Source organism: Helicoverpa zea, chromosome 29 (genome assembly GCF_022581195.2).
Source record: "Helicoverpa zea isolate HzStark_Cry1AcR chromosome 29, ilHelZeax1.1, whole genome shotgun sequence".
NCBI lineage: Eukaryota > Metazoa > Arthropoda > Insecta > Lepidoptera > Noctuidae > Helicoverpa > Helicoverpa zea.
Genome location: NC_061480.1, coordinates 6,812,053 through 6,839,257, shown reverse-complemented (window position 1 = coordinate 6,839,257; position 27,205 = coordinate 6,812,053). Strand labels below are relative to the sequence as shown.

The window sequence follows — 27,205 nt, the reverse complement described above, 5'->3', positions numbered from 1 at the left end:
GTGAAATGAACAGTAGCGATGCCCGCAGGTCTGAATGTCCACATTGGAAAAATACACAGACCCCAAAGTTTTTCAGCCCAAATGTAAACAGCTCCCAACATGGCCCACAGTTACACACAGTACCTAATAATGTTCCCATTTGGCATAAGCTTTCCAAATTAAAAGACTCTGTTCCCATTTTAAAGCGGGTTCCCCGTGGTGCGAGGCCATTAGAAATTTAGCTAGCAAAAAATCTTTGACATCAAAAGTACCTACATGAAAACTATATTATCAATAGTTATTGACTATAGCTTCATAAAGTACGAGGAACATAAAAATGAATTTTAAAAATTGAGCAACTTGTACTCAATTTATTTGTGTATAATTGGAGCAAAAATTAACATGGAAACCACATATCGAAGAAATTTGCCTAAAACTACACAAATCTTCATATGCTCTCGTCCAGCTATCTAAGAAAGTTAATACACGAACTTTTATTAGCATATCACGGTTTGGTGGCATCTGTTCTGAGGTTCGGAATTATTTTTTGGGTGCAATCTTCTGAAAGAGAATCTGTTTTTAAAGCGCAAAACGGTGTATTCGGTCAATGTGTGGCTTAAAAACTACTCAAACATGTGCACCTCACTTTAAATCTCTAAAATTATTGACATTTCCTGCAACGTACGTTTACGAAACTGCTTTGTTTGTCAAAACCAATTTACATGCATTTAATAAAAAACTAGCTTATGTTAAAAAAACTAATGCGTTCTCAATATGCAAGCAAACTATGCGACATAAAATGTAAAACAGCTCTAATGAAGAAGAGTTTTTTTGGCATGGCTCCGAAAATTTATAATAAAATACCTGATAGCATAAAACAGTTACCCTTACATAATTTTAAGAAGATTATGTACTCATTATTAATAGAAAAGTGCTATTATACTGTAGAAGATTTTTTAAATGACAGTGAAATATAATATTTGTTAACAACTAGATTGAAAGGAATAAGATCTCCCGTAGAAGGAGACGAAGCTGTGAAACAAGGATTATGTAGATCAAATGAATGCTCACACAGTACAAGAATTCAATAGACTGATTTCTTCATTGCGTTCTCAAATTTTATTAGATGGGCAGTTAAGTCTTATTTAAAAACAAAGTCATCGGACGTTTTGACTCTAGTTGATGCACTCAATGTTCGTGACGTAAAAGTGTAGCTCAATTCAACTTATTTTCCATATGAAAGTCTTAATGCGAACTTCGCTAATAATAGAATTGCATTATTATATGAGGAATACGTCAGATTTCAACAGTCGTATTACGGACGTCGTCCAGAACCCTTGCTAAGTGAAAAACAGTTTAAAGATTTAGAACCGCTGTTTGTAGTCGATTGCTCTAGACAAGCAGATAATCTAAAGACGGGTCCCGTCGTAGATGTAAGAGTAGTAATTGAGAGTGATTCGAAACCACCAGATCAAAATGCAGCTTATTGTCTCATTCTGAATGACTGCATTGTTGAATACAAACCATTAAGTAACATCGTAAAGAAGATATGAATGCAGATACCATCATAGTTGACCAAGGATTTTAAGATAGTCAAAATAATTTTATCGTGAAGGAAGTGGCCATTGTAAGTCAGGAACTTACCCAAACATTCTTAGTAAAACCACCATATCCGTTTTATTATTTGTCCAATGAAGAAAAGAAGCAAGTGAGATGGTTAGAAAGAAATCGAGGAAGGAGATTGGGCAAGAATATATGAAGTTTGGTCCAAATATCCACCACGAACGAGACTTATATAATTAAATAGTCCACTTAATTTAGAGTAACTTTTACTAAGAAAGTAAAAAAAAAACAATGCCAAAAAAAAGTTATAGCCAAAAATGTATTCTTAATTTTCGGTAGTTTTTGTATGTTATCATTATTATTTTTTATTTTATTCCACTTCCATTTCCGCACTTTATCTAAAACTAAGATGAGTAAGACACATTTGCATATAAACAGCCCATATTTTTTGCCCGATGTATGTACGAATCACTAACCAATTGAGGCGCCAGAAGTACTTGAATATACTCATCGGTACCTGGATCTAAGAAAGTTTGATGTAACTGGTGGTGTCTTCTCTCTAATAATGAACAATTCTATTTTGTCAGAAGTTACAGAAAGTACGAAAATCGAACATCACGAAAAGTAATTGATAAAATGAAATTGAAAAAATCTATAAAATGTTTTATTTGATTTTCTTATAACTTTTTTCTGGCATTATATTTTTTTTTACTTTCATAACAAAAAATGTTCTATATTTACCGGGCTATCTAGCCATATAGGTCTCGTTCGTGGTGGACATTTGGACCAGAATCGCCCATTGTCCTTTACTGATGTTCCGGCTTCGACGTCACAGCATCAGCCACCGAGCGAGAGCGCATGCGCGCGACGGAGAGGGGCGACCAACGCCATCGCGCCGCGCTCCGGCGCTCGCCTCGGCCATTCGGCCGTGCGCTCGACGGGCACCGCACGCGCGCGCACTCACAGACAAACCACAGAAAGACAGCCCTCACGTTACATTCCACATTTTGTTTGTTCAACAAGTGAACTACACTTGAGAGCAATAAAATCGCACACCCTAAATTTTGACCAAAAACAGTGGACATTCTAAAAACTCTTTGGTTTAAGTAAATGAAAGGTATTTTTAATAAAAATACACACTTTGTTTAAAATGTCATGTAAAAAGAAATTCATTTTCCTGGAAGTTACGCGCAAAAACATGAAAACAACAAAATTCCTCGAATTAACTCGTTTCAGGTAGGCACTACTTGCGCCCCTTCTCGCATGTATAATAGGGTCAGCTAAAGGTTTTTTAAAATCATTTGTGCACTGAGTTCTAACGTGATAACCCCTCTTGTGAATACATACGGTAAACTTTGAAAAACGTGGACACGACACCTGCAGAGGCTGCTCAAGTTATAAGCCTTGTTGGAAGCTTGGCAAAATCAAAGTCGCTCGACAGTTGAATTTAAGTCGATATTCAGTTCGACGTGTATACCAGAGGTTTCAAGAAACAGGAGGCTGTATTCGGCGACCAGGATCAGGCCGTCATCGTACTACATCAGACCGTGATGACCGCTTTCTAGTGACAAGATCGTTGCGAAATCGACAGCTGAACGCGGTGGAGCTAGGACAACAGCTTCGAGAAGTACGCAATGTCAGCATAAGTCGGTGGACAGTCAGAAGACGATTGTCTGAAGCTGGATTGACTGCACATTGACCCGCAAATGATCCGAAATTGACCACAGCCCACCGACAAGTCCGGCTTCAATTTGCCCGAAAGCATTTAAATTGGACGTTCGATCAGTGGAGGGCAGTTATGTTTTCCGATGAGTGTAGAATGACTACATCGCCACGATGGACGCTCAAGAGTCCACATGTTGCTAGGACAGTTCGCGATTACTTGGAAGACGTCACTATTAACGTGATGGAGTGGCCAGCTCGTAGTCCTGATCTCAATCCTATCGAGCATGTATGGGATGAGCTGAAGAGGCGTGTTCGAGCAAGAAGTCCAGCTCCCACACATCTCCAAGCGCTGTTATCAGCCATTGAAGAAGGGTGGAACGTTATACCACAAGAATTCATAATTAAGTTAAAACGGTCGATGAAAAACCGACGATATCGCACGACGCGCCGCAGCGGCCCGCTGAGGTGAGGAGAGGACCGAACACTGCTGGCAGTGGCAGTACTAGCAGCGCGGAGTGAAAATCGCCGCGAGGCACAGCGTCCCCGTACGTCCCACGAACTTCCGCCCGGTGCCATCGCAGCCCCCGGGACCAGCAACGGTGGGACGTGCGCAGCAAGTGCGCGCCCCCCCACCGCAACCCCGCCCCTCCGCTGTGAACAAACAAGCGCGTCCGGACACGCAGCCCGCGCCCTCGGACGCAGTGCCGCCGCGTTCCGACGCGCCGCCCGCGCGCTCCGCCGCGAGTGCATCCGATGCTCGAGCTGGTGCGCAAGCTGCGTGCTCAGCCGCGCGCCCCGCGCGCTCGACCGCGTCCGCCGCGCGCCCCGCCGCGCACCCCGCACCCTCGGACGCAGTGCCGCCGCGTTCCGACGCGCCGCCCGCGCGCCCCTATGCGCTGCCCGCTCGCGCTGTCGCGCGCCCTGCCGCGCCGCCTGAGCGCTCCGCTGCGCTGCCTGCGCGCGCTGCCGCGCTCGCTGCGCGTCTCGACGCGCTCCCTATTGCGCAGCCTGCGCGCTCTGCCGCGCCTCCTGCAGGCTCAGACGGGCCTGCGGCGCACCTGGACACGCCCTCCCCGCACCCCGCAGGCTCCTCCGCACCTGCCGCCGCTACCCCGGCGCACCCGACGCTGTGCTACAAGCGGACGGTGACGCCGCAGCGGCTGTGGTTCGCCTCCCACTTCTCCCCCCCACCGCCGCGGACCTCTGCGCGGGACTCACCGGCGGCTATGCCGGGAAGTCTCTCGCGCAGCGGGTCAGAGATGTCGGTGGCATCGGGGGAGTACTCTCCAATAAGGGACCAGTCCCCGCCACACCTAGAGGACGCCTCTCCGCGGCGTGCCATCTCCGCGAAGGATGGCTGCGGGGCCTGCACACAGTATCGCTTGGGGTACTCACCTTCCGCGGCGGCATCGTCGTCGTCGTCCGGGCTGCGCTGGCGACACTGACCCCGCCGACATCGAGGAGGAATTAAAAGAGCTGGGATACCAGCCGGAGTACGTCCGCCATATTAAGGCGCGACGCGGAAGACCCGGCTGCGTATTCCACGCTATCATTAAGAAGACGCCAAATATTAGGTCCGCGCGGTGTCAAGATAGAGGCGTGGCGCGGTAAGCGAGGACCAGCCCAGTGCCACCGGTGCCAAAAATTTTATGTGGGGTCATATGAAGCAAAAAGTGTACGCTACAGTTCCAAACACCAGGGAAGAACTCGCCTCAAAAATTATGACAGTCGCCGAAGAAATTAGATCTGATTTGAACTTAGTTAAACAACTGCTTTAGAATATTAACAGTCATGTAGTATTGATAGAAACATTAAATACAATTCAATATGAACGTTATGTGTTTTTAATGATTTCCTGTAAGGTTCTCACTGACAATGCCTTTTTGTACCTGCGCAGTGTTAAAAGGCTATTTTCAAGACGATACAAAAATAGCAGACGCTGAACACAAATTGTCCATTGTTAAGCACCAATTTAAACAAAAATAGTTGGCAGCTCAAAAAAACAAAAAGAGATTCAAAGAAAAAAATGCCACGTGGCTGAAAGACACAATAACTTTACCGAGCGCAGGTAGGTGAAGCACAACACAACAATGGTCCAAAATAAATATATTAAAACATTTTTTTTCGTATAAAACCAGTTTATAACTTAATATTATATTAAATACATTGACACACATAATGCCAGAAAAAAATACTTTGTGCGGTTAGAATCATTACTCTTACAGCGCGATAAAGATTAAACCCCTTAATTTTGGACCATATTTGTACGATTTTACGATACGAAATTTAAGTGAATAATTTAATAACACGAAATTTTAATCAAGACCCCCTTGAGAATTTCTTTTGCTGTATCAGAAGCAATGGAGTAAGAAATATTAATCCAACTTGCATGCAATTTATAAATGCTTATAAAACATTGTTGATTAATAATCTTAATTCAGTTCATTCAATTAATTCGAATTGTAAAGAAGATGATTATAGACCATTGAAATCAATGAAATTATTAATACTGGAAAAATCTGATGACTTAGATCCTCCTGATTTTGCATGTGAAGTTGTTTCCTTGATTTCAACAATGAATCAAATTATATCTAGTGATTCGATTTTGCATGCGGAAGGGAAGAAATATGTAGCAGGATATATTGTAAAAAAATCTAAATCTAAAATGTTTATAAACTGTACCAGGTGCATGACTGATTTGCGTCAACCAGAAATTGATCCTGATTCATTTAATTACACACATCAAAAGTGTCTAGGGATCAAGCATTTTTATGCGGATTTCTTGAGATTGAGATGTGGCTTTGTAATAAATTTATGATTTTATAAATTTATATGGATCCTTTTTGGTGCATTTCATAATTTGAATCAGGAACTGTGAATCAAATTCGAGTAAAAGATGAAAATCAGCTGTCAATATTTTCCCTATAAACACATACAACGCATTGAAGACATTATTAGTGCTACTGTTTCCCTACTACTGATTAAAACCAACGTTATTATGGAGCGGCGACGTCATTTAAGCAAGGAAGAAATGCTCAGAGCCGTGGGAATGATAGAAGCTGGTTCCCGGCAACGTACTGTGGCTTTAGCTCTGAATACAAGTCAGAGTGTTATCAGTCGACTTTGGACACGTTACCGAAGCACTGGTACCGTAGCTGAGCGCCATGGAGGACGGTATCGCTGCACCACACGGAGACAAGACCGATACATTCAAATCTTAACTCGAAGAGCTCCAACAATAACCGCCATGATGTTAGCCGTGAGGCTTCATCACTCTTCAGGGAACTTAATTAGCGACCAAACAGTCAGAAACCGCTTGCATGAAGTGAACCTTCATTCCCGAAGACCGCTACGGGTACCACCTATAGCAATGCACAATCGTAGGATTCGATATCAATGGGCTCTTGAACACAGAAATTGGGCAGAAGAACAATGGCGTTTCGTGTGCTTTTCTGATGAGTCTCGTTTTGGTATGAGACCGGATACAAGACGTATACGACACTGGAGAACCCCTGGACGCCAACAGCGATTAAAATCCTGCCAGGAAGTCCATCCTTATAGTGGTGGAACCATCATGGTATGGGCGGGTATTTGGATCGGCGGAAGAACTGAGTTGATTTGGATCAGAAGCAACCTCAACGCTCAAATTTATGCTGAGACGATTGTATCAGACGTCATCGTTCCTCTACAAGTGCAAATCGGTCCCTTATTTCAGTTAATGCATGATAATGCACGACCGCACACCGCAAGAGTTGTAAGACAGACTCTCGCGGCAGCTAACATCAATGTCCTGCCCTGGCCTGCTCAGTCGCCAGACTTGAACCCGATTGAGCATGCATGGGATATGCTACAGAGAAGAGCTCTGCCGAATATGGAGGGTATCCAGTCGCAAGAAGACCTTTTTTTGTTGTTGCAACGAACATGGGCGGCCATTCCACATCGTGATTTGGATGAACTCATTTTGAGTATGCCAAACCGATGTTCTTGTGTTGTTAGTGTTCGCGGTAGAAACACGGATTATTAATTGTTTAAGTTACCCAATAAACTTTTAAAGAAAACTGTTATTTCAGTCTTTTTTTTCGAACTTTTGTGTTAGTGTTTCAAATGTCAAAAATCCCTTTATTAGGAAAATGGCAAATTTCTTTATTAGTGCAAAGGTGACTTGGTTTATCGTTACTGTGACAAACGAAAACACTTTATTTGATGAATCCTTAAAGAAAATTTTAATTAATATCAATCAGGAGAAAAGTTATTGCAAAAATATATGTTGATCCCTAGACACTTTTGATGTGTGTATATGATCGATTACACAAAAAAATCATTGTTCAATGCATGTGATTCTTTTATTAAATTACTTGATGATATATATTTTATGATTGTGACTTGCATGAGGGAATCTCCTGAAATTGATCACTTAAGAGAAAAAAAAGTATTTTTTATAAATTGCAGATGTGATTTTTCAATTATTCATTGTGAAAAACATAAATTGATTTTAACTGATTATATAATTAATTTGTCAATCAACTTAATTGTAAATAGTTGGTGTACGGGTGTAAATAGAATTTTAATAGGTAAAATTGCTGATCTTGATCATAATGATACAAGTTAAATTACAAGCTTTTAATTACTATAAGACTCATAAAAACAGAAAATAAATGATTATGTGATTGATTATAAAATCCACATTGTTAATTGTGACGTCTAGTATCAAAACCCATTTTTAGATCCGATTTTGTCAGATCCATTTTTATCAAAAAATAAAAAAGTGTGCTCTGTGGTTTATTTTTTTTTTTAATCTATGGTTCCCATTAACAAGTAAGTATCAAATCCGGCTAGATCCCTAGTAAATTGAGGTTAAAAACTGCACCAACTAGGTCTAAAGTCTAGTCTACACCTTGCAGAAGTGCAGCAGGATGTACTTTTATTACACCACGATCATGAGAAAAACTCAGCGATCAAAGTCGTTTACAAGTGGGGTCTTGATGGCAGTGGAGGACATTCGATTTACAAGCAATGTTTTGCCAACAATTCATCGTATGGGGACCAACATAATTCTATGTACTATCGTTCCATTGCAAATGTCAGAGGTCACCACGAATGGAAAACAGATTTTCTGGCAAACCCCAAGTCAGTCAGAGACAAAAGAATCTGTAAAACATCATTATGAGGTAATAAAGGATCAAATAACAAATTTGTTGCCGACTGAAGTCACTCTTGGGGATAAATCTTACACATCATCCTGTGTGTACAGTGATGGACGGAAAGACATGCAACGTGCTCACAGACAGTTCATCGTCACAAGCGTGTAATGTGTGCAAGGCAACACCTAAGGAGCTCAACAATCTTGATATCCCACAAGTGCATTTAAGTTTGGAATATCCGTATTGCACTCGTACCTTAGATGTTACGAGTATATTGCATATTGCAAGAAAAATACCGGTGACTATCATGAAGAAATGAACTTCGTGTTTCGAGGACTGGCTGAAAACTATTTTGTCAAATTTAAGGCCAAATGCAATGCTGGTACTAGATAGCGCACCGTATCATTCTAGAAAAGTCAAGCGTATCCCCTCTTCAAACTGGCGGAAGGATGATATAATTCAGTGGTTGAAAGAAAAAAATATTCAATTTCAACGTAGGATGATAAAGGCTGAATTAATAGAAATTGTAAAATCCCACAAATCTAATTACGAACGCTATACTGTGGAAGAGTTGGCCGCTGAATATGGTGTCCTGCGGCTGCCCCCTTATCACTGTGAGCTCAACCCAATAGAGTTAGTTTGGGCTCAAACAAAGGGGTATGTCGCCAGGAACAATAGAACTTTTTAAATAAAAGACGTAAAAAAGTTATTTGAAGAAGGTGTGAAAGAAGTGACACCTGAAAATTGGAGACAGTGCATCAACCATGCAATAAAAGTCGAAGACAAAATGTGCCGACTCGACCACATCATAGACGAACGAATTCATTTATAATAGATGTAACTGATTCCGATTCTGAATATACTGATTCAGAATCGGATTCGGAATCGCAACCGTTATGAATAAAAACTTATGGAATGTCCATAATGTTCCATTATTGATTCCTCTGAATCTCTTTTATATTTTTCCCCCATCTTTTGTAATAATGTTGTAGTGAGAAGTTTTAATATGCTGGGAAGGTTCATATTTCTAAAATCGTATTATTTAATACGTTATGCTTTAAATATTTACAATAAAAACAACGCTCTGATAACTACTAAAATAAATCATGACTAAACTTCAAAGTCGATCGATCACGATCGGAACATCACTATTCTAGTGGATCACCCTTTTTTGTGAAAGTGACAGTTGCACCTGTCATTTTACTGACTCGAATTAAAATATTACCTAGGCGTTGCCGTAGGAACTTAGCAAACGCTAGCTTCTCTGACGAACAGTTTGGCTACCTATTAGGGGTCTTGGCCAGCCGAAATGATCTGGTCCTACAAAAATCTGGTAGCTTTGCGTCATGCACTGCTCGCTTCGATGGATCTCGGAATACTGCAGTGGTTGAAGCATTCTTATCAACCATCAGTACATATAAGAAGATCGAGGCAATAAGCAATGACAACGCCATTGAAGGCCTTACATTGCTACTGATTGGGGAGGCATCTATCTGGTGGTTAGGCGTGAAAGACACAATTACGAGCTGGCAGGAAGCCGTGTCCTTGATAAGGTCAACGTTTGCACCGAAGAGACGAGCTTATCTGGTATATGATGAAATTGTCTGCGATAAGCAACAGAGTCCTGTGGGTACGGAATTATTCGTTGCCAAGAAACGTGCCCTTATGGCAGAGTTGCCCAAACCTTCGCTCACTCCATCCCAAGGCCTGGATCTCTTGTATACTTCCCTACATATAAGTATAAGAGACAGAATACCAAGAGATTCCATTGCGACGTTTGAAGATTTTTTTTTCAAAGGTACGTCAACTCGAAGAGTCTGTCGCCGCACGCTCAATGTCGAGCAATATTTCTGCATCGTCAGCAGGGAGACGACCTAGATGTACCTTCTGCCATGCTTATGGCCACAACGAACAGGAGTGTCGGAAGAAAGCCGGCAAGGATAAGAATGCATCAACAAATTCTACGTCAACTCCAGCTGCCTCTAAGCCGACGCCTGGTCACAAAATCACCTGCTACGGTTGTGGCGAACCCGGTGTAGTCAGGAGTAAATGTCCAAAGTGCGACAAGGCTAAAGTTGGCGCAGTGGACATTGGATTTTATTCGCTCAACTGTAACTCGGCATCAGCAGCACTACTTAGAACAACCGTCAAGATTAACATTGCTGGCGTCAACGGTCAAGCTCACATAGACTTTGGGGCCAAGTTAAGCGTCGCATCCACGTCATTGCACGACTTGCTCAGACGGAAAGGAGTCGACTTTAAACCTTCGACTTTAACCTGGTTTTGGCAATTCCAATTCAGGCAACACTTCTAGACGATTATTCGCCGATCCTGATCTAGCTGCTGAAATCACAGGCATAAATAAAGAGTTCATAAATAAACTAAAGGTGATTCTGGAAGCAATGTCATCTGGATTCAAAATTAATGCAGAGAAGTTCGGGAAATACTGCAAAGATACTGCAAAAATGTATGTTGAATTGTACGCCAATCGCATCCAATGACGCCAACTCTTCACAAAATCCTAGTGGTACAACTGTTATCAAATATGCCATCCTGCCTATCGGGCAGTTATACGAAGAGGCCGCAGAGGCCCGTAATAAGCACTACCGTTCATACCGTCAAAATTATGTCCGAAAATTTTCGAGGTGTAACCAGGATGTCCTCAACAGGCTGCTCCTCACATCAGATCCATACATAAGTTGTGTACGGAAACGTAAACCGAGCAAAAGCCAACCTTTCATGAATGAAACTATAGAATTGTTCGAGGCAGAAGAACTGGACACAGACATATGTAGACCAATCAACTTCGAGCCTTGTTTAGGGGAGAGGTGTGTCAATAGTAACAGCGAGGCAATTGTAACGTATGTAGTTTAACAACATCTATTGACGAATAGCGGTAGCTCTTGGTGGCAATCGAAGCTTTATTTGGTGCTAAAATCGTTTGCGCATGCGCTCTCAGTACAGCAAATTCAGTAAAATTATTGTTCAGTGCAGTTTCTGTTATTAAAATTGAATTAAACAGTTTTACAATATTGGAGTGGTGATTTTCGGATAAATTGGCGTCTAATCTATACGTGCAGATTTGTGGGTTGTTCAAATTTGCCATAGTTTTTTTGTTAAATAAGTCTTATTTGCAAAATGGCGGCAGTAAGTAACAAAACAAAGAGAGGCAATTGTAGCATGCATTTGACACCCTGTATTTTTCACATTGGTAAATTATTTAAAAGGTTTATAAACGACCTCGAAAGACATTGCGTGGCACCGTGCCACCAGAAAAATATACTGAAGCTTGTGAAATTGTAATTAAGCAAGGGAAGAGCATCAGAAGTGTAGCTACCAGCTTTGGCATGTGTCATGTAACTTTGTCCAGGTATGTCGCTAAATACAAGCATGATATCACAGTAAAAACTGGATTTGCCCCACATAATAAAGTATTTTCTACAGACCAGGAACTAGAATTATCTCAATATTGCAAGACAGCGAGTCAGCTTTACTTTGGTTTGACCACCAGAGATTTACGTAAATTGGCATATTCTTACGCCAAAGCTAATAGTTTAAAATATCCCCAAAAGTAGAACGAAACAGAACTTGCTAGCCTTGATTGGTACAAGGCCTTTATACATATTCCCCGTTACACTGTCTAATTTTAATATCAAAAGTATTCGGCAATTAAAGTCGTCTTAAAAATATTTTTTGTCAGGGATTTACTTACGCATGTGGTTTTGGTATTGTATGCTGAGTTGCTGTTTTTCTATTTCAGAATGCCAAATAAGTATACACGAAAGACTGATAGGGGTATGGCTAGTATCGACATTTACGAACTAGCCTTTGAAGAAGTTACGTTGAGGGGTCAGTCTCCGAAATGCCGCATCCTCTTACAATCTCAACTACAAGTCCAAGAGAGGTAGAAGAACTCCACAAGTGATCTTGAAAGGTGGAGTGGCATTATCCAATCAGCAGTCTGTAGAAGAGTTTGCGAAGTATTTTTATTCGGTATATAGGGAGGAGCGACCGGAGTTGGATGTGGACTCAGCCATAGCTAGCGCAGGTAGTCGAAATGGAGCGGCGCGAGTGCACTTGGACCAATTACAATTGGTAGACGTGTGTCGGGCACTAAAAGAGCTTAAACCGAAACGGTCCGCAGGGCCTGACGGCATTCCACCTTACATATTTCAGGACTGTCGAGTAGCGTTATCTAAGCCACTGCTCCACATATTTAACCAATGCATTAAAGCTGCCGTCTTTCCAGAGAGGTGGAGAGTGACCCGCGTTGTCCCAGTTCCGAAGGCGGGGTTAGCAGGGTCAGTAGATGGGTACAGACCAGTGGCAGTATTATCGACGCCGGCAAAGGTATTGGAAACGGCTATATATAGGAGCGTTTACCTTCAGGTTAGAGCACATCTATCAGATGCGCAACATGGGTTTCGACCGGGAAGAAGCACCACCAGTAATTTGCTCTGCCATATGACCCATCTGGTGCCGACGGTGGATAGTGGGGAACAAACTGATTCTGCGTACTTTGACTTTCGAAAAGCATTTGATTTAGTCGACAAAGACATGTTGCTTAGGAAATTAGCAGGTGTTGGTTTTACCCCACACACTCTCCACTTTTTTGCCAGTTATTTGAGGGATCGGCAACAATATGTAGAATATGCGGGTCACGTGTCGGATCCATATTTCACGAGGTCTGGGGTAAGTCAAGGGAGTAATCTTGGCCCTTTATGCTTCCTTCTGGTGGTGAACGACCTGCCAGAAGTAGTTCAAGACGCGTATTGTCTGTTGTTCGCTGACGACCTCAAATTGTCCCTCACGGTTAAAAGCAAGGATGACTGTGTCAGGCTACAGGATGACATTGATAGGGTGGTGAGCTGGAGCAAGGATAACCTACTACAATTCAATAGCTAAAAGTGTGTGACCATCACTTTTTCCCGCGCACACAAGCCCATCTTACATACCTACTACATTGACTGCTGCCTTTGGAACGGGTCGCAGTAGTCAAGGATTTAGGAGTAGAATTTAACACCAGTCTGACTTTTCGTGACCACATCATACGTAGCTGTAAAAAGGCTTATAGAAATTTGGGGTTTGTACTTCGTACGGTCCGAGGATTCACAAATGTGAAAGCCATTATAGCACTATATAATGCATTGGTGAGGAGCCAGTTAGAGTGTAATGCAGTCATCTGGGCCCCACATGAAGCTAAATATAGTCTCATGCTGGAGAAGGTTCAAAATAAATTTATTAGATATTTATATATGCGGTACTATGGAGTATATCCCTTTTACCCGTTGATGTATCCCACCCTATTTATTCTGGGTATGGTGGGATACAACGAGTTAAGGGTGAGGAGAGATCTGGCACTGACCTTATATATATTTCAAGTATTCAGAGGCAAGGTGCATAAGGCTGCGTTTCCACCAGAGATGTGCGATGGAAATGTGTCGTGCGAGGATGTCTAGCTGTGCTGTGAAAATGTGTGGGTGTTTCCACCAAAGCTGTGCGATGATAATGTGCCTACGAGGATGTGTAGCGGAGCTGTGAAAATGCGCATTAATGTGTGGCGCGAGGATGCGTTGCGAAGCTGTGAAATGTGTCGACGGGGGTGCGGTGTAGTGGGAGCGGAGTAACGCGAACGCCTGCCTGCCGCTCACCGCGCTGCGCTCACGTCTCACTTTGCTGTCGTAAGCGCTTGTAGTCGTACGCATGTCGTACGGTTGCGTGGCATAATGGACGAAAAATTAATTGATGCCGTTCAAAAGTTTCCGTGTTTGTGGAACACTTCTTTGTCATTTTACAAATGTAATGAAACTAAGGACGCTGCGTGGGAGGAAATAGTCAAAGAAATACAATATAAAGATGGTAAGTAATAATCATGTATTAAAATCAGGTATATTAAAATACAAGTTACAATATTTGGGTATTTATTGTGTGCAATGAATTCGTGACGAAATACGAGTATCTTGCCATGACACTTTTCCTTGATTATTGAAATAAGAGCAGTATTTCTCTCTTACATCATAACTATCACTTGACACGACGACGGAAATGCTAGGAACCGATACAAGAGTACTTGTATTTGTGTTATCAATGCAATCCAAATAATTACTTTGTCTTTCAATTAAAAAATTATGCATTACACATGTGGCTTTTACGATTTTGTCAACCGTTTCCACTCTGCATTCAAAGTCTTTACGATACACATACCACTTTCGTGCCAATACACCGAATGTAGCTTCTACAATGCGACGTGCCCTCGAAAGTCTATAGTTAAATATACGTTTCTGTTGGTCTAACTGGTCCCGCGGATATGGGCGCATGAAATTTTCCATCAAAGGAAAAGCCTCATCTCCAATGAATACAAATGGTACTGGTTCACCTCCTTCATATAATGGTTCAGGTTCTGGAAGATTCAATCTTTTTTCTTTCAAATATTTTCCAAAAACACTATCATCAAATATTCCAGCATCACTAAATCTTCCCATGGATCCCACATCAACCATTATAATCTTTCTCCTAGCGTCAGCTAAGCACATAAGCACTATAGAAAATCTTTGTTTGTAATTAAAAAAAGAGGACCCAGTGTTTGCAGGACACATTATATAAACATGTTTACCGTCTAGAGCCCCCAAACAATTTTTAAACTGCCATAGCTCTTGAAAATCCTTTGCTATTCGCTTCCAGTCGTCTTTGGTAGGTTTTGGAATAACAAGAGGTTGTAAAACAAGCCAAAGAGCATTACAAACTTCTGCCACAATTCTCGACACACTTGCTACTCCAATCCTAAAATTTTCTGCCAATCGTGTGAACGACGAGCCCGTGGATAAATACCTGCAAAAAAAGGAATGTTTATAATAATAGTAAGAAAAATAATTAACAAATAAAAAAGTACTCTTTACCTGTTACTGATTTTTTGCGATCTGTAAGACAACATGCTTGGTATAAAAATGTTATATTCCTAATCATAATTTTCTATTATTTCAGTGAAAAGCGCTAAGTATCGTTGGAAACAACTACGGGATAGCCATCGGGACGCGCTAAAGAGGCAGAAATCTAAAAAAAGCGGACAGGCTACAACCAAAACACGTGAATGGAAATACCAAAAATTGATGGAATTTCTTTTACCGTACATGGTCAACAGAGATAGAGAGTCAAGTTATAAAGAGGATATTTCGTCACCAAATAATGAAAATGACTCTTCGCAAAGCACTCAATATTCATTAAACCAAGATGACTCTTCGCAGAGCACTGAACATACACCAAATCAAGCTGACAATCCCAACAATCTTTACGAAATAGCCTCAACTTCAGGCATTTCAACAGATTCGGTCACCCCGTCATCATCAAAGAAGAAAAAAGGCGATGAATTATCAATTTTAATACAAAAACATATGAAAAATCAAGAAGATTTTCGAAAAGAAAGGCAAGAATTAAGAGAACTTTTAAAACCAACGGACTGCGATGATACTGATCATTTTTTTCTTTCAATGGCGAAAACATTTAAAAAATTACCAGATTACATGCAAGTTCCTTTAAAAAGGAAACTTTTTAATATGATTAGCGAAGCCGAAGAATCTTACGTGCTGTCGTGGTATAATCAAAATATTGGTTATTCTTCAAGCTCTGATAGCAGTATAGCAGTAGGTAGTAATATAGCAGGCCAGATGGATTTGCCGCCTCAGCTGGATCCTGAACAACTTGGTTATTCTTCAAGCTCTGGTAGAAATACAAATAAAACAGTGGGCCAGATGGATTCATCTTTCCAACTGGAAGCTGTACAACCAGCATCTCCGGGAACACAACATTCAGACCTACAAACGCCAAATACTTCAAACAAAGTAGGAACAGAGCCTAATTTGCCATGAAAAAGAGGAACTTGTTGTCTACTTATTTTGCAGATTATGATTACTTTTCAATTAATATGTTTAATAAAGACAAAATTGATTCAAACTATTTTACTTACTTTAAACATACCGCCAATTTTTCCTTGGTGCTGATGCATTCTCTGTAGTGAGTGTCTTCTTTCTTGATAATGTTCTCAATCAAATTGTGTAACTCATAAAAGTTACTTCTAGATACTCGATAAGAATTTTCGAATATTTCATCATCAGCCGTATGAAAAAAGGTAAAGAATTCTCCATGTAATCGATGATATTTAATATGGTTACGTATCCAAAACCTGTGTGTTCTTGTATTGCTCAAAATTATAGAACTAATAAACTCCGTATCTTCTGCTTCCATTTCTTCATCACAAATTGTTAAATATAAAAGTATTTTCTTTTTCCAATTATCCATATTATTATCTATTTTGCGCACTTCTACTTCCAACAAACTCCGTCTATGGACTGGCTGGTACAGTATGCGCAAACCTCGCAACACATCTTTCTCAACACACATTCCTCGCACACTTCCCTCGTACACATCCCTCGCACACATCCCGCGCTTGTTTTGTATGCGCAAAAATCTAGCTCCGCTGAGCCGTTTCCACCAGAGCTGTGCTGACCGAGGCAAGGTAAATGAAGCGATCCTATTGGTTCTTTACAAACACATCCCTCGCTATGCATCCTCGCACATCTCTGGTGGAAACGCAGCCTAATGCAGTCGTTCTCGGCCAGTTGGGTCTGTGTGTGCCGGACAGGTACGTGTGGCGCCGGCGGCGGCCGCCCCTGCTAGTGGTGCCGCGCGCTCGGACTAACCTGTTAAGGGAGGCGCCGCTGACGCGTGCACTCCGCATGCTCAATCTCATAGCGAGTGAAACGGACCTATTTTATTGTTCTGCGAGTGAATTCACAAGAAATGCATTATTTATTATTAGTTATAGATAGTAGATAAATAGATATATTTTAGTATAAATAATTTATATGTAATTAAGGCGCATTTATCGCATTGGGGTAACCTGTAATGGTAAATGTATGTAGATAAATAAATAAATAAATAAAAATAAATAAATAAATGTCTTTGCAAAGATATATTAAAAAGAAACAGGCTTTGTCCATGGGTTATGCTAGTCAAAAAGTTTTTACAGATGAGGAAGAAAACATATTAAGTATGCGAGTATTTATTGACATGTGCTGCATCCAATTACGGGCTGACAACAAAAGAAACAAGAAGAATTGCGTTCATGTTAGCAAAAAAATATCCGGCGTTATGGGAAAAAAATGAGATGGCAGGAGAAGTGTGGCTTAAATTGTTTATGCAACGACATCCCAATTTATCTTTAAGATTACCACAAGCTACAGGCACAGCTCGAGCAACGAGCTTCAATAAAAGTAATGTGGATGCTTTCTTTAAGAACTTTGCATTTTGCATTGCATTTTTGTAACATCTGTATTTATATTGTACCTACATTCCGTTGCAAATAAACTATTATTCTATTCTATTCTATTCTATTCTAACTATACTGACATTTTAAACAAGCATAAATCTTGTAGCAAAACATATTTGGAACGTCGACGAGACAGGCATTACAACAGTTCAGAAACCTGGCTGAAAATAATATTTTTTTCAGCGAACAGCCAGTTGCACGAAGTGCATAACTATGGCTATGTTCATGCTGAAAAAATTATTATTTTGGCGGCGGCGGCGACGCACTATGGGACCAAACAGTATTTTCCGTCTCAAAAATGGTTGAGACAAAGGTCGCGTAACTGAAACTGTTTTGATTGTTTTACATTCACTATAATAATAATAGAACTTTCCGAAAGCAAAGGAAAAAAAAATAAAAAAAATGTTATACTTGGAAAAAATTACGTTCAAACTGAATACTGTGAAAATTTCATATTATAATAACTAGACTACTCGTTATAGAAGTTCAACTTAAGATACATTATATGTCCTTCAAGGAAATATATTAGTATTATACATTTTTGGATTGCTAAAGATCTCTTGTTTACGATTCCGTTATGATTTTTTGACATATATTTTTGTCTGTTTTTTTATTAAATTTTTAAACGTCATAAGGAAATTTTACGTCTTTCTAATTTTCAAGTGGAGGTTTTGTTGTTATCGGTGGCTGCCGGTGTTGAGTTAATGACATTTTAAGATACCTTACTTATTCAGTGTTACAGGGAAATAAAAAAAACCTGCGTCATTACTGCGCCATTTCGAGCTGGAAGCCGAAATATCAACTAAGACATTTTTTCTCATGATATTTTTTTTTTGCGGTGAACGTCTTAACCACAGGTATGATAAAAATCATGTACCTAGCATAGTTTCTTATCTTTTGTGGTAATTACAATCAGTATTGGTGTGAGAACTATTCCTATCAATTTTCTCATTGGTTTTGCACTAGTTACTACAACTAGGGTCCTATAAATACTCGAGTTTTCAGCATGTTCATCAATGTGTCCGGATATTTTCTTTGTGTGACTAACTGCAAAATAATAAAATTAAAAATGAGTGAATTCGTTTGTTTTCGACGCGATATATGTGCTCAGATAATAAGCGGAAAAAGTACTTCAGATATTGAAAAATATTTGTTGGACAATTTCCATTTATCAACAACAGATGTGAAAACGGTTATGCAAAGTATCCAAAAAAAATTGATTACGACTTGTAACCAAAAATGGGCGAAAGCTCAAAGAAAACAAGATCGCTTCGAAAGCCAAAACACAAATTGGTTAGATGGTGAGTTTAAAGTTCCATTAAATTCGTGCAGTACTTCAACATCTGAAAATTCTGACTTGAATACATCTGGTGAACCTGGTAGACCAACAAAACCGTATGACGCATGTTCGGAGAGTACGAAAAAACGTAAAAACATGGAATTACTCCAGGAGTACGGAATGGGGCATGTTCATTACGCTTACGTACAAGGCCTGCGGTCAATGGGTGAAAATAATGAAGCTTCGATTGTGAGTATTATAAGGAATACAGAAAAGGAGGAGAAAAAAGTCATTCTTCAAAATATTTTACGAAGTTCAGATAGTGTACCTTCTTATACTAAAGAAGAAGCATTATGTATATATATTGAGACTGATCTATCCAAAGCTCAATATTCCTACTTGAGGCTTAGACTTGTTGAGAAGAACCTTTTTTCTGTATTGCCATCATACCAAATATTGGCTGAAGCAAAAAAAGACTGCTATCCTCTTGCGTCAAGCATATCCGTCACGAATATCAGTGCCACAGTGAACCTTCAAGATCTCTTAGACCACACTGCCTGTCGTATTTTAAAAATAAACACGGTTTCTAAAAATTGCACCCGGCTGAAACTATACAGCAAATGGGGTTGTGACGGATCTTCAGGACAAAGTGAATATAAACAAGTTTTACCTGAAGAGAATGAACAAATATCGGATGCTAATATGTTTATAGTTTCACTTGTACCATTGAGACTAGTGGATGAAGAAAGTAAAGAAGTCATATGGCAAAATCCAACATGTTCTTCAGTAAGATATTGCAGACCCATTTCTTTGGAATTAGCAAAAGAGACTCCTGAAAAAACTACCACTGTTGTAAGTGATCTTGAAGCAAAAATTAATGAATTAACTCCAACTCGAACGCCCGCAGCAATAGAAGGTAATATTATAGAAGTAAAACATGAGCTGTTTATGACGATGATCGATGGGAAAGTTTCTCAAGTGTTAACGCAGACTCCATCTAGTTCTTCGTGTACTGTTTGTGGAGCAACTCCTAGACAGATGAACGATTTAACAAAAGTAACTGCGAGAATTGAGAATGAAGACGCGTTTAAATATGGACTGTCTACCTTACATGCGTGGATAAGATGTATGGAAATGATTCTGCATATTTCTTATAATCTAGGTTTTCAAAAGTGGTCTGCAACGACTCCAGAGAACAAGAAGATCAAAGAAGAAAAAAAGAAGTACGTGCAAACTCGTTTCCGGGAATTGCTTGGTTTACACATTGATAAACCTCGTCAAGGTTCTGGAAATAGCAATGACGGTAATACGGCAAGGAGATTTTTCCAAAACTATCAATGTTCTGCAGAAATTACTGGTATCGATGAAGAGTTGATCAAGAGATTATATATCATTCTGCAAACCATGTCATCGGGATTTTCTGTAAACGCAGTTAAGTTTGGTGACTATGCGCTGAGGACGGCACAGTTATACGTGAGTAAATATAACTAGTACTATATGCCATCTTCAGTCCACAAAATTCTTATACATGGTGCCAAAATAATAGAACATTTTGCAGTTTTACCAATAGGCCAATTATCGGAAGATGCTCAAGAAGCTCGTAATAAAGACTATAAGAAATATCGGTTAAATCACGCTAGAAAGTGTTCCAGGTCAGCCACAATGGAAGACGTTCTGCACATATTGTTGTATACTTCTGACCCCTATATATCCAGCTTAAATAGAACCAGTACTATGATACCAAAAGAACTACTTAACGAAGCTAAAGAGCTTTTAATATTGGCAAGTGATGAGTAGATTCATGTTTTTTTTTTAGTTTAAAATTATGTCATATTTTTTTATTAACTAATTAATAATTTTATTGTAATGCAAGTAAGCAAATAATTCATTTAAGCGTTTAAGTTAATTTTTGTATGGAAAATTTTAAAAATTTATATTTGATTATTTTTTTTCGTAATAAATCTATTGTTTAAAGTTGTAATGTTTTATTTATCCAATAGCATAAGGCCCGGTTCCCACTACGCCGGACCGGCAGATCTGCCGCGCCGGTAAATCTGCCGGAAGGGCTAGTGGCTGTACAATTTATATGAAGCTATTCACATTATCCCGGGTCCGGCATTTTTGCCGAGCCCGGCATTTTTACCGAGCGTTTTGTCACTACGAATTGCCGGCAGAACGACCGGGCCCGGAGTAATGTGAACGAGTTTGTGCCGGTATCTGTCCCCCGCTCGCCCCGCTCGTGCTCCCCTCGCCCCGCCCGTGTTCCACTCACGTCATTCGGCTCGCATTTTCTGGTAAAAGTAGACGTTTAGCATGGATATTCAAGCAGAAACTTTAATTACGCTTGTCCAAGAGAGACCTGTTCTGTGGGATAAGACCGAAGACGTCTATAAAGACAAAAACTTAAAGTTAGCAGCATGGCGTGAAGTATGTTTAATACTGAAACCAAACTTCGATGAACTGGATGAAAAAGAAAGAAAACAGTACGGTGAGTTTTTAATGTTTTATTGATAAAATGTAAATGCATTGATAAATTTTATTTTATAGCTGCTGCCTGCCACGGAACGGAACCAATATCCGAAACAAAATAATTAGTAAATGATGTCCGTATAGCGTTGGCATTAGGGCCACCTCGACTTGACACATTCCGATTCATGGGTGTCGTTTCTTGTTCTTGTCTATGTTCTATATTTTGGTAACTTTCAAAATTTATACCATCTTTTTCTCTTACAAAATTATGTAAGACTGTACAAGCTTTAATTACTTGAATTGCTGTGTCTACGTTCAGATCTATAGCTCGATGGATTATTCGCCACTTATTTGCCAGAATACCAAAAGCGCACTCAACATACCTTCTTGCTCGACTTAGTCTATAGTTAAAAATCTTTTTATCAGTATTCAAATGTGTACCTCCATATGGACGTAGGAGATTAGGTGTTAAAGCAAAGCCTTCATCGCCAATAAGTATAAACGGTAATTCTTCGTGCAAGTTTTCATGAAGCGGTCTAGGCTTTGGTACATTTAAAGTACCATCATTGATCTTTTGCCAAAATGTACTATCCTTTAATATAGTAGAATCGCATTCCTTGCCATATGAGCCCACACTAATAAAAATAAATCGGTACTCTGAATCGACAACTGCCATTAATACAAAAGAATAATACTCCTTGTAATTAAAGAACATAGAACCACTCTTGGCTGGTTTCAAAATTCTGATATGTTTGCCATCTACTGCTCCAAGACAGTGAGGAAAGTTGGCTTTTCTTTCGAATCCTGAAACGATGTCCTCCCATTCTCTCTCAGTATCAGGCAGCTTAAGGAAATCTGTCTTTAGGTTTTCCCAAATGACGTGGGTCATTTCTTTTATTAGTTTACTTATTGTCGAAACGCCTACTCTGTATGAGTAATGTATTTCTTTGAATGAACATCCTGAAGCTAAATATCTGAAAAAAAAAGTATTTTTTGTTAATACATTATTACTTTATACGTCACCAAGAAACAAATTGTATTGTTTTATGATATTTTTTTATTGATTTCAGGAAAACAGGTTTCAACTAAATGGAATAATATACGAGATTCGTGGCTTAAGACAGTAAAGAAACAAAAAGATGAGTCTAAATCTGGATCTTCGGCCAAAAAGACACGAAATTATTTATATCACGAGCAATTAATGTTTTTGAAAAAAGTCTCCGAACCTCGACCACCACATGAGTCAGTTTCAAAAAAAGCAAGAACCGAGACTGAAGTAGGCATGGAATCAGATTTTCGTTCACCTTTAATTAAAGATAAAAGAAAAATTGATAATAAAGAGGTAAATGACAGGATGGTAAAGTTTTTGGACTCCAGAATAAACCCAGAAAAGGAAAACCATCATCTGTCTTTCTTCAAAGGCATTATACCAATCTTGAACACTTTAACTATCGAAGAGACTTTAGAATTTCAAGCTAGCGTCATGACAATGTTGCAAAAAATTAAAAGTAGGAATAATGAGAGACCAAATTACGGACATTGGCGTGATTCATATAATCAGATGACCGGACCAGATCAGTATTCTGGATACTACACACATAATAGCGTCAATCAACAGGCAACACCTACGCAAGATCAACACCACCCTGGATACTCTACGCAATATAATAGTAGCAATCAACAGGCAACAACATCTATACCATCAACTTCATCTCAGTCATCGAATCCGATTCCAGCTTCGCCATCAGCATCTAGTAATCATTCCATACATTCCCAAGACTCAGATTACTTAGATTTTGAAGGGTTTTAAGTTTGAGTACAAATAAATACATAAATAAGTTATTTGCATTTTTAATTCATAATGATTATCAAATACATACACCCTCCCACACACACACATTATATATATTCACATTCATCAAACAAACATACATAGCAAACATTCATTCATTAATTCAGTCTTAAGTAGGTACCTACGTCAAAACTATTATTACGCAATCTAGTGCATAAAATAATCTTACCTTAGACATATGGCTAATCTTTGTTCTGGGCAAATACATTCTCTGAAACTTGTATCTCGTACTCTTATGTCTAGTCGTCCCATTAAATCGTCAAAAGTGGTTGCTGTCATTCGAAAATAATTGAAGAACTTTGATTCGTCTCTTCTAAGTTCACCCATTAATGTTTCAAATGTTCCAAGTGAAAATCTTTCCCGTAAAATAGGGTGTACCCAATGTTTTCTTTTATTTTGCCTTCTATTAAGATACCACCACAACACAACAATTTCGTCGTCCATTGTGCGCGCAGGTCCAAATTCAACTGAGGTAAGTACTTGACTGTCTGAATTTCTTCCGGGATCCGATGTAATGTGAACACTCTGTCCGGTGTCCGGTTTCCGGCAGGTCTGCCGGTCCGGCGTAGTGGGAACAGGGCCTAACTATTCAGGCATACGTATACAAAATTTCAATGCAAAATATCTAGAAACTAAAAAGTTACAGATTTTTGAGATGAAACGCACAGGTTCGTCCCATAGTGCGACGGGCCAAGGGAAAAAAATTCCGGAAAGGAATTTTCAACTTATCTAAAGGTTTAAGGCGCCATATTTGCGCGTGCGAGCGAGAGGGAAGATGTTAGAGCGAGACAGCAATATATGGGCGGCGCTTAGATAACGACTACGTATAGTAGTGGGAGGATTTACTATAAATTAACGTTCATTCATGTTTAAAAACAAAATGGTGGTGATGCCTCACTTCGTAACCGCCATAAAAGAACACGCACTGAAGACCAAAAACATGAAGCTGGGCCGTCTGGTGAGACCTCTCAACACAGTCATGAAGGAATTCGTCTGTCACCTACAGAAGTCGAATGTATCTTTAAGAAGGATCTGCTGGGAGAGTTTCGCCGAGTGGGCCTTAGGGGTAGGATTGTCCATGACATATGGGAACTTCCACACGATGGATTGGGAGCAAGATTTAGAAGAGCTATTATATCAACTCTATGGCGAGGTGGTGACGAGTCACTTGACGAATCAACAGAACGAGGAGGAAGAGAACGAGGAAGAGGAGAAGACTTCGTCAGAAGAGAAGGAAGAAGCAGAGGCATATTCATCATCTCGGAACATAATGACCACATCCACGTCATCCACGATTGCACGTACTCGGGCCAATCGTGCAGATGCCGACAAATCAGGAACATCACAGACTACACGACAATGTCTCAAGAAGCAAGTGAGCTTCTCGAATGGAACACCCAAGAACAGCGACTCGACATCGAAACAGAAGACCAAGTCGAAAAACTTTCTCTCGGTCTCGGCGAAGCGCAAGATCATGCAACTCGAGTCGGACGAAGAGGACGAACCACCGGTGATGAGCAAGAAGAACAAGAGGGTGGAGACAATAGAAGAGGAAGAAGCGACAGACAGCGACAGTTCCGACAACTTAGACGCTATGCTAGACGGAGTTGTCCAACAGCAGTCGTTACAACGGACCACTGGCTCAATATCACAATCTATTGTACTCAAGCACCACGACAGCCTTATTACATTGAAGTCGCGGGGAGAACGTGGTACCAGCGTGGTGAAACTGGACATCTATCCTTACTTCGACTGCTTGAAGCACGCAAAGAACGATTGGTGGAGACACGCGAAGATGAGGAGCTGTTTCCTGTCCTATTCCGAAGACTCGCGTGTACAGAAACTAGTGGATCAACTGGCGAAGGAGGCTCTCAAGCAGATCAAGTCGACAAAGAACGTCGAGATAGAACAAGTCTGCAGGCTCGAGAAATGGTTAGAAGCGTTCATTATATGTCCTCCACAGAATATTTTTTATACAGGTCATTGGTGCAATGGGCCGTTTAAATATTTTGGAAACAATCATGAATTAGTTCGGAATTCTTTTCATAATATTAGACAGCGTATATGCGATATGTCTGTAAAAGAGATATTCCTTAAGACTCGTACCATACCTATGGAACGTTTGATATATGTCGGCCCCTGGAATGATTTAAGTGCTTTTTATTATAATATAAGGGATAGTTTAGTTGTGTTAGAAACTCTGTTACAGTTTCAATATCCTGATAAGTATCAACGCTATATTTTTGTATCTGATTTATATTCTTTTTGTAATAGGAAAGTTCCTAAGAAAAATTGTATGTTTATCTTAGGTCCTGCTAATAGCGGTAAGAATTATTTTTTTGATTGTCTTTGTCATTCTTTAATTAACTTTGGGTGTATGGGTAATTTTAATAAGTATAATAATTTTCCTTTACAAGAGTGCGTACAGAGACGTATCATTAGTTGGAACGAGCCAAACTTTGAACCCGGTAGTGAAGAAACTCTTAAGTTAATATTTGGCGGTGATACTTGTAATGTGAAGGTAAAGTTCCAACCTGATGTGTGTATGTTGTCAGTGTCTTTGACGGAGTGTACCGGCGACTAAGAGAGACTGGCTCTGTTTCGAGGCGACGATCAGACCTAGGCAGACCTCGTGTCAATGATGACGATGAAGAGCAAGACAATGAAATAGTACAACGGTTTAGATCGGATCCAACTACTTCCACTAATATTGTTGCCCGAGAACTTGGAATATCGCAGTGGAAAGTGTGGTTTACAGTGAATACTGCAGGCCTTTATCCATACCATTACACGCCGGTACATGTTATCGAAGAAGGAGATCCCGTGAGGAGATTAGATTTCTGCAGATTCATGCTCAACTCAGATTTAGAAAACCCAGCATTTTTAAAACACATCTTGTGGACAGATGAGTCAAAATTTGATAAAGACGGCATCACCAATTACCACAACGCTCATTATTGGGCTCCAAAAGAAAACAGAAATCCCAATAAGAAGCGACCAAAGGGATCACAGAGACGGTTCAGTTTGAATGTCTGGATGGGAATAATCTCAAACCATTTGATTGGGCCACATTTTCTGCCTGACAATTTAAATGGGGAAGATTATGAAAACTTTTTAAGAAATGATTTACCCGAATTACTGGAAGATTTACCCCTCAGTTTAAATGATAATAATATGTGGTATCAACATGACGGCTGCCCTGCACACTACCGAAGAAGCGTCAGAGAGTGGCTAGACACTAATTACCCGAACAAATGGATTGGAAGAGGTGGACCCATACCGTGGCCAGCCCGAAGTTCCGACCTGACCCCCATGGATTTTTATTTGTGGGGCCATATGAAAAGCTTAGTTTACAATGAACCTCATCCGATTTCATCTGTTGATGTTTTAAGACAGAAAATTATTGATGCGGCTAACGAAATTAGAAGAGGCTTAACGACTGGTGTGGTTAAAAGTGGACTAAGGCATAGAATGCGAATATGTGTGCGGAACAGAGGCGGACATGTGGAACATGTATTGTAAAAAATAATAATAAACGTTTAAGCTATTTAGTTTGTTTTATTTCGTTTGCTGGCCCAAGTGATAACTTTGTCCTTAAGTACAGTTATGTTTTACTACTGCCTGAGAGCATTACATCAGAATTTTTTTTCTGAATATCATGATGATACCCTAGCTTGTTATACCTTGTTGGATAGCTAAAGATACGAAGAAGAAGAGTAGATCTCAACAAACAAGATCAAGAAACGTAGATTATTTAGTACATCTGCAGCATAACTGTCATAGACTTTTTTTGAAATATTCTTAAAAGAAAAAAAATTTTTATACAAAGAAGACGGATCACAATCCATACAAAATTGCCCCACGTCCTATAACAATGTGACGTATCTCAAAAAAAAGATAAAAATGTTTAAAAAAATATGGCATACTCTCCAACT

The 27,205-nt window shown here is 39.9% G+C and overlaps 4 protein-coding genes and 1 pseudogene across 6 annotated transcripts; 3 read left to right on the top strand and 2 right to left on the bottom strand.

The window, feature by feature from the left end:
- Window positions 1-3,361: 3,361 nt before the first annotated feature.
- LOC124643936 (transcriptional regulatory protein AlgP-like) lies at window positions 3,362-4,652 on the top strand. Its single transcript, XM_047183056.1, has 2 exons — window positions 3,362-3,672; window positions 3,746-4,652. Exons 1-2 carry the CDS (start codon window positions 3,362-3,364, stop codon window positions 4,650-4,652), a joined length of 1,218 nt encoding a protein of 405 aa, XP_047039012.1.
- Window positions 4,653-8,847: 4,195 nt separating this feature from the next.
- Window positions 8,848-10,662, top strand: LOC124643935 (annotated as a pseudogene).
- Window positions 10,663-14,074: 3,412 nt separating this feature from the next.
- Window positions 14,075-16,298, top strand: LOC124644019. Its single transcript, XM_047183196.1, has 2 exons — window positions 14,075-14,207; window positions 15,330-16,298. Exons 1-2 carry the CDS (start codon window positions 14,075-14,077, stop codon window positions 16,208-16,210), a joined length of 1,014 nt encoding a protein of 337 aa, XP_047039152.1. The 3' UTR covers window positions 16,211-16,298.
- Window positions 14,200-17,125, bottom strand: LOC124644013. 3 transcript variants are annotated; one of them, XM_047183190.1, is made up of 3 exons: window positions 16,309-17,125; window positions 14,962-15,176; window positions 14,200-14,748 (listed from the first exon to the last, which is right to left on the bottom strand). In XM_047183190.1, the coding sequence occupies exons 1-3, from the start codon at window positions 16,779-16,781 to the stop codon at window positions 14,270-14,272; spliced, it is 1,167 nt and encodes a 388-aa protein (XP_047039146.1). In that variant the 5' UTR covers window positions 16,782-17,125; the 3' UTR covers window positions 14,200-14,269. The 3 variants fall into 3 exon arrangements, with proteins under 3 accessions (XP_047039146.1, XP_047039144.1, XP_047039147.1); XM_047183188.1 differs by having other exon boundaries at window positions 14,200-15,176; window positions 16,309-17,109; XM_047183191.1 differs by lacking the exon at window positions 16,309-17,125 and adding an exon at window positions 15,245-15,380 and having other exon boundaries at window positions 14,200-15,176.
- A 4,313-nt stretch (window positions 17,126-21,438) lies between these two features.
- Window positions 21,439-23,515, bottom strand: LOC124644020 (protein ALP1-like). The gene is made up of 2 exons (XM_047183197.1): window positions 23,440-23,515; window positions 21,439-22,392 (listed from the first exon to the last, which is right to left on the bottom strand). The coding sequence occupies exon 2, from the start codon at window positions 22,305-22,307 to the stop codon at window positions 21,486-21,488; it is 822 nt and encodes a 273-aa protein (XP_047039153.1). The 5' UTR covers window positions 22,308-22,392; window positions 23,440-23,515; the 3' UTR covers window positions 21,439-21,485.
- Between the last annotated feature and the right edge of the window lie 3,690 nt (window positions 23,516-27,205).

Bases quoted from the DNA above. Each gene is read 5' to 3' on its own strand.
- LOC124643936 (XM_047183056.1), top strand. From the start codon at position 3,362: ATGACTACATCGCCACGATGGACGCTCAAGAGTCCACATGTTGCTAGG. The intron at 3,673-3,745 runs GTGAGGAGAGGA...CGCGAGGCACAG, and splicing joins CGCCGCAGCGGCCCGCTGAG to CGTCCCCGTACGTCCCACGA.
- LOC124644019 (XM_047183196.1), top strand. From the start codon at position 14,075: ATGGACGAAAAATTAATTGATGCCGTTCAAAAGTTTCCGTGTTTGTGG. The intron at 14,208-15,329 runs GTAAGTAATAAT...CTATTATTTCAG, and splicing joins AGAAATACAATATAAAGATG to TGAAAAGCGCTAAGTATCGT.
- LOC124644013 (XM_047183188.1), bottom strand. From the start codon at position 16,781: ATGTGTGCGAGGGATGTGTACGAGGGAAGTGTGCGAGGAATGTGTGTT. The intron at 15,177-16,308 runs GTAAGTAAAATA...CTTTTTTTGCAG, and splicing joins AAATTGGCGGTATGTTTAAA to GTATTTATCCACGGGCTCGT.
- LOC124644020 (XM_047183197.1), bottom strand. From the start codon at position 22,307: ATGACCCACGTCATTTGGGAAAACCTAAAGACAGATTTCCTTAAGCTG.